The sequence below is a fragment of the Miniopterus natalensis genome, chromosome 8 (assembly GCF_054644295.1).
Source record: "Miniopterus natalensis isolate mMinNat1 chromosome 8, mMinNat1.hap1, whole genome shotgun sequence".
NCBI lineage: Eukaryota > Metazoa > Chordata > Mammalia > Chiroptera > Miniopteridae > Miniopterus > Miniopterus natalensis.
The window spans coordinates 74,728,668-74,735,169 of NC_142088.1; the positions used below are offsets into that span (position 1 = coordinate 74,728,668).

Genomic DNA, 6,502 nt, shown 5'->3' on the forward strand with positions numbered 1-6,502 from the left:
AGTCTCCGGAAAACGAAAGGCGGGCAGGACAGACAGAGCGACAGAAAGAGGCTGGGGAGGCGGGGGGGGGAGGCGAGGGGCGGACACGCGAGGGAAACACACTCTCACGCACACAAAGAAAAGTCCCAGAGAAACGAGGGCCGGCGATGCGGGGCGGGAGGCACCGGAGAAGCGGTAACATTCAAAAGAAAGAAACGCAACGAAAACGAAACTGGGCCGGGGGCAGCGAGGCGGGTGGGGTGGGGGGTAAAATAACATTATAATAATTATAACAATAATAATAAAGGAGATTAATAAAAAGTCCAGCAAATAGAGATCGCTACACATTTCTTTTCCTTACCTGAAATTAAATATATACAAGGTGGAAAGCGGTTTGGCTAGATAGGGCTCCCAGGAGCTCGCGTCCCTCATTCTGTGACCAGAGAATAGATCTTATTTTTCGATAGCACCTGTCCGAGTGTCTCTCCTCCTTTTTAGACAGGTCGCGCTCGGGCACGACCCCGCGCGAGGCGCCCCGCCCCTGCCCCTCTCGGGCGCGGGTCGTTCCTCGGGCGCGCGGCGGGGCGCGCGGGCGGCTACTCGCTCTCGTCTTTGTCCTGCACCGTGGTGGTGGAGTGGTTGTACAGTCCCTGCGCCATGAGGTGCAGCGCCAGCCCGTTCTTGATGCCCGTGGCCTTCTTGATCTTGGCGCGCTTGTTCTGGAACCAGATCTTGATCTGCGACTCGTTGAGGCTGAGCTCCTGCGCCAGCGTCTGCCGCCGCTGCTCCGTGATGTAGCGGTTCGCCTGGAACTCCGCCTTCAGTCTCTGCAGCTGCTCGGCCGTGAACGCCGTCCGCGGCCGCTTGTCCTCCTTCTCGCTCTTCTTCTTCTTCAGCTTCCTGGTGCGCGGACCTGCAGCGGCCCCGGGGCCGGCGGGGGCGGGGAGGGCAGGGGGAGGGGGAGAGGGCAGAGGGAGCCGTGAGAACCGCGGAGCCCGGCGGCCGTCGCGCCCCGCGCTTCCGGGGCGATCGCGGAGGCCCCGCCGCGCGCCCCCGCCTCCCTCCGGCCGCCGGCCCTGCGGCAACCGCCCGGCTGCCGGGTCCCCGGGTCCCTTTCTCCCGGGGCCCGAAGGGCGCGGAGGAAAGCGGGCCGAGGCCGCATGTGCAGCCCGCACCCCGATTCAGAACAGGAGGGTCCTGTGACAGGCTTAAATCACGGTGTCCGAGATGGACAGGTATTTGGAGCCCCGTCCTGCCCAGCCCCAAGCTGGAGGTCAGGGGCCTGCTGTCCTCACAGCCCTGGAATAAAAAGAGGCTCCGGCCTGGGGCAGTGAAGACACCAGGGCAGGATCGCCCTGCGGGGCGCCAGTCCCCCGCTCCTCAAGGAGCACAACCGCGCCCGGTCACCTACAAGAAGACCCCATCTGCCTGCGGCTATTTACCCCAGAAAATAAGGGGATAGGCGAGGGGCTGTGAGAGGCTTAACTAGTTGCAAAGTATTCAGTGTCTGTCTCTTCTCACTAGCCCCCCCCCCCCTTGGCCTAAAGAAGCCCTTTCTAGGGTCCTAGGGAGGGAGATGAGGCCTTCACCCAGCGGAGCACCTGGGCCCGGGTTCTCTGCTATGCCCCTCGGATAGCGCCAGTAAGGAAGCGGGCCCTCCCCACTCCTCCACCCAGCTGCACAAGCGGGGTCTCCTCTTCTCTTCTGAACACATAAGCTGCAATTTCAGGATTGAAAACTTCTGAGTAACAAAAACAAATCAGATCTGCTTTCTCTGCCCACCTATGTCGTTTTGCAAGGAGACTGCATCCTTCCTGTCCCCCTTTATGAGCAAAATTGGGGCAGAGAAACACAGACGGGGAACAATCTCAACAAAAATCTGTGCTTTGCCCCAAAAATGGATACTGAAAGAGGCCACAGGACACTCCCCCAGAAAGGCGAAGTCTCCCTCCAAGCCTGATGTGGGAAGAGGGCTGCTGCAGACCCCACCTGGAGAGAGGAGGGAGGCAGCCCCTGAAGCCTGCACCTCTGTCCACCAGCCTCCACGCCCAAGTCTTCTGGCGTTTACTTCCTGGGCCCTGTCATGGCTATGGGAGCTTACTGAGCCAGTTAAGTCCCCGTCAGGCCTGTTAACCTCTAAAACTGTCTGGAAAGAACGGTCTTCACCGGCATTTCCAAACCTAGAGAAAAAGGGGGAAGCTGCGGCTGGCTTCTGGGGCCGGCCAGCGCCCGAAGACACCAGCTGTCCTGTGACAAGAGTCCAGGCCTGGCCAACTACAGAGACTCAAGTGGCTGGAGGTTCCTCTCCCTGAACTGTCCGGCGCAGGAGGCGCCAGTCCCCAGCCTCCCAGTGCCCTAAGAAGGAGAGAGGCCAAGAACAAAGACAGGGCCCACCACGGAGCAGGGTGGGAGAGGAATGGGAGGCGGGCTGGGGAGGGAGGAAGGCCTTGATTTAGATTAGTCATTAGCCGGGCAGGCAGAGATGGCCCAGGAAATGTGCACATCCCCAGAAAAGCCCCTCTGCGTTGTGCGCCTGGGCCGTTGTTAGAGTGGGGGGTGTGTGTGTATGTGCGTGTGTAGAAGCACAGACACTTGTAATAAAATCGTAGCCTCTTGGCCAGCCCGAGCCGCACGGCCTGACAGCTCAATCACTCTATCCATCAGGCGAGTCAATCAAAGCAGCTTTTCGGAGGTTCAGGGAGCCCGACGTGTCAATAACCGGGCTCGAGATGGCGGGGGCTGATAGTGCGCATCGATCCGCGCTCGGCCGGCACTGGAGGGACAGCTAGATTGCAGCCGGAGTGGAGCGGCGTCTCGCTAGGCTCTGCCCGGCCTCCTGCCGGGCCCGGGTGGCCGGGACCCAGTCCCCGGCCGGCGCCCCGGCCGCCCTCCTCCCAGCGCCCACGGGCCAGCCGGGCGCTGCGGGCAGACAGGCAGGCCTCAGGCTCCGCTCCCGGGCCTACCGGCCTCAGCCTCCTCTCCCAGGGCAGGTCTCGGCCTTGGATTCTCCAAGCGCAAGGGATACGAGGAAAGAGGACTGAAGGAAAGTTAAAAGAAGGGGGGCGGGGGGGGGGCTATGGGCGGCGGAATCTGCTAGCTGGCAGATGTGCGGAAGGAAGGAGTTAAGGAGTAAGGAGGGTGAGCGCGCCAACGCGGGGAAGCTGCGGAGGCTGGTTCTCAAGTCCTAGGCCCAGCTTTCTGGCCTGAGCCTGACCTGTCCTCTCCTCTCCCGCTGTCTGTCTGTCAGCCCCAGAGAACCAGGAGCCAGTGGCTCTCGGCACCGCCGCTTTGGCAGCGGCCTTTCCCTGGATTCTACCCACCCGGGTCAGGCTCTTTGCAGCCGGCCTGGGGAGAGGGGCAGCGATCAGACGCTTTTCTCTTTCCCTGCGTGTCCTCAAGCCTGTGTCTGTGGAAATGAATGCTATGCAGAAACTACCAAGATGGTGTTTATGTCTGTAAGAACACCAAGGTGAAGATTATTTCTGTGATCAAAGCCTTGCTGGGTTTCGGCGGCCGCGGGACCGGGCTGGCGGGGTTGCAGACCCCAGTCATTAGGCCCACCTTCCTGCCGGCTCTAAATACCTCTTTTCCTGGAGAGAAAAAAAGTCAATGACTGGCTGTGTCTTTCCTGATAATAATAAAGGTAAAATACAAAGAAGACCCCAGAGGCTCGGAGTTCAAAGCCGGAGGGTGGAGACTCGAGCTTCCAGTGCCATGAGCTGTAGCCTCCCGAGGGGTGGCCGCAGACGCCAGGAGCGCAACACTGGGTGCAACACTGGGTGCACCCTCGGCTGGGGCTGGGACCAGGGCTGAGAAACGGGGAGCAGGCGTGAGGGAAGAGAGCGCCCGAGGCCGGGTCTGCTCTCCCCAGCACCGCGGCGACGAGTCCTGGGGCGTCTGCGGGGCTGGAAGGCAAAGCGCAGCCCGGGCCGGGTACTCACCGGACGACGGCCGATCCGAGTAGCGAGTGCAGTAGACCCAGGCGGGCCACACGAGGGGCTGCTGCGAGTCAGTTTTGACCACGGGCCCGCCGTTGGCGGTGCCCATGAGCAGGATCGCTGGGTTGCCGTGCTCCGGGTACTTGGCGCCCTGCGCACCTGGGCTCCCCACGCCGCCGCCGCCGCCGCCGTCCGAAGGCTTGGCCGTTGCTGCCGCCGCCGCCGCCGCCGCCACGGCCGCCGCCGCCGCCGCCGCCGCCGCCGCCGGGCTCCCAGCTTTGGACGCGCCCGCGCCTCCGGCGGCGACTGGCGGGGAGCCGTCGGGCGGGCCACAGTTCGCGTCCGGGGAACAGAGCAGCGGGGCGGCGCCCGGAGCCCGCGTGCCCAGCGGGTGGACAGGGTCCCTGCCGGAGCCGGTCTGGCCTCGGTCGCGCTCCGCCCGGCCTCCTCCTGCGCCTCCTCCGGCCGCCGCCGCCACCAGGATCTGAGGCGGCGGCGGCTCCTTCTTGCAGCCGAAGTCCGGCCTCAGGATGTTGTCGATGAAAAAGTTGGTGGTGCGGTGCAGCTGGGCCGCCGGCTGCGGCTGGTGAGCAGGCGCCGCGAGGTGCGGCGGCGGCGGCGGCGGCGGGGGCGGGGGGTGCGGGGGGAGGTGCGGGTGGTGGGCCAGGGGCGGCAGGCAGGGCGCCGCGGGCGGCGAGGGGGGCGCGGGCTGCGGGGATACCGGCACGCTGTCTCCATCGCTGCCGCTGCTGCCGCCCGCGCCGGGGCTGAGGCTCAGGCTAAGGCCGCCCGGGGCCGCCGCGCCGAGGCCCGCGTCGCGCTGGCTGGGGGGCTCCGGCTGCTGCTCTTCCATGCTCCGCCGCCCCGCCGCCCCGGCCGCCGCGCCGGCCCCCGCCCCCCCGGCCTCGCTCCCCACCCCACTTTGCCAGCGGCCCGTGGGGGTGCGCGGAGGAAGGAGGCCGGCGGAGCCTCGGCGAAGGCGCGGGGCGGGCGCGGCGGAGAAGAAGCCCAGGCGCCGGGCCCGGGTCGCCCGCTCTTATCGAGCAGGGAGATCTCGCCGCCTCTCCCTCTCTAATTTGTAGACATCCAGATATGCAGACACTTGGCTATTTCTTTTTTCTTTCTGCAACCAGATGCAACGATTTGTTTTAAATGGGGAGTCAGCCGCCGCCAAAACAAGGAAAAGGGGGGGAAAAAAAGGCAAGAAAAGAAAAAAGAAAGCAAGAAAAAAGAAAAAAGCTCCAAGAATTTTTTTTTCTTAAAGGGGAAAAAAATCGCCTTTAAAGTCTAGCCATCTTCCCAGGCAGCAGCGAGGGTTTGACTTCCCCGAGTGTCACGCTCAGCTGTGCCCAGAGCGCGAGGCTGGCAGCGCCTTTAATCGCCTTTGCTTTTTTTGCAGGGAGAGCGCGTCTCCGCCAGCGCCGGGCTGCCTTTTTTTTTTTTTTTTTTCCTTCAAATCTCTGACAGCTCGGATCTTTGCACAAACTCTCTCGCTTAAAAAAAAAATCACCCAGGCACACTTTTTGCCTTCAAACCGGAAGCACGTGAGTCCAGGCCGCACGTGTGCGGGGCCAATAGCGAGCCAGGACTCGCGCTGACACCCGGGCCTCGGCCCAATGGGCGCGCGCGGGACTGTGCGGATAAATAATCCGGGGGCGGCGGCGCGGGGCGGAGAGGGGGCGACTCCGCGCGGGCCCGGTGCGTCCGGCCCGCCCCCCCAGCCCGAGCCCCTCCCCCTCGTTCAGCGGGACCTGGGCAGGGGCAGAGAGACCCGGGGCGGGTGGATTTGGGGTAGGCAAATGGGGAAGCAACTCCATAAACAACTTGTTGGGGAAATGCGGGGGTATAGGTGCGCGAGCGCCGGGTGCGGGGCCAGGAGGCTGGGCCTCCGCTGCTTTGCACCCCCATGCCTAAGGAGTTCGGCCTTGTGTTTTTCGTTTTCCCCTTGCGGTTCTGAAGGGTGGAAGTGGTCGCTGTCCGTGTGTGCGGCGAGGGGGAGGGGTAAGACGAGGAGGGTCAGAGATGTGAAATAGACCTAGAGTTGGTTACTTTCAGAGAAGCGGTTTATTTTTCACAAACAGCGAGCCCCGGGGGCCAGCGGCGCCTCTCTAGAACCGTCTGTTTGAAGGTTTGCAGTTCATGCCAGCCAGTGGCACGGGGTGTCCTTCCCGGGGTCCTTCCCGCACCCGTGCCCTTCTCTGCCCGGACCTTCAGCAACCCCCAGGAGCTGTCCTGGCGCCATTAAGCCGGGCCCAGAGGGCGCGAGAGAGCCCGCCGCGGGTCGGGCGCTGCCCCGGCCGCCGCGGCCGCAGCCTGCCCGGCGTCGGAGAGCATCCTGGCCGGGCCGCGGGCCCAGCACGTCCGGGTGCGATGCGCCCGAGGCTCCGGCTTTGGGGCTCAGAGCAGCCTCCGTGTTAAATTCCCTGCAACGTGAAATCAGACAAAAGTACTGCACCCCAGGTATTGGCCCTGGCCAGCTGACGACGTGCACAGCGAGTTTCCCCCGGTTGCCCAGATTTTCCTGAGGTTGTGCCCGACTCCCTGGAGGCTTCTGGCGCTCGCCCCGCGTGTTCTTCCCAAGCGGT

The 6,502-nt window shown here is 63.9% G+C and overlaps 1 protein-coding gene across 1 annotated transcript; it reads right to left on the reverse strand.

The window, feature by feature from the left end:
• Positions 1–544: 544 nt before the first annotated feature.
• On the reverse strand, positions 545–4,770 carry EN1 (engrailed homeobox 1). The gene is made up of 2 exons (XM_016208654.2): positions 3,921–4,770; positions 545–892 (listed from the first exon to the last, which is right to left on the reverse strand). Exons 1-2 carry the CDS (start codon positions 4,768–4,770, stop codon positions 576–578), a joined length of 1,167 nt encoding a protein of 388 aa, XP_016064140.2. The 3' UTR covers positions 545–575.
• Between the last annotated feature and the right edge of the window lie 1,732 nt (positions 4,771–6,502).

Bases quoted from the DNA above. Each gene is read 5' to 3' on its own strand.
- EN1 (XM_016208654.2), bottom strand. From the start codon at position 4,770: ATGGAAGAGCAGCAGCCGGAGCCCCCCAGCCAGCGCGACGCGGGCCTC. The intron at 893-3,920 runs GTGAGTACCCGG...GGGCCGCTGCAG, and splicing joins CTCGGATCGGCCGTCGTCCG to GTCCGCGCACCAGGAAGCTG.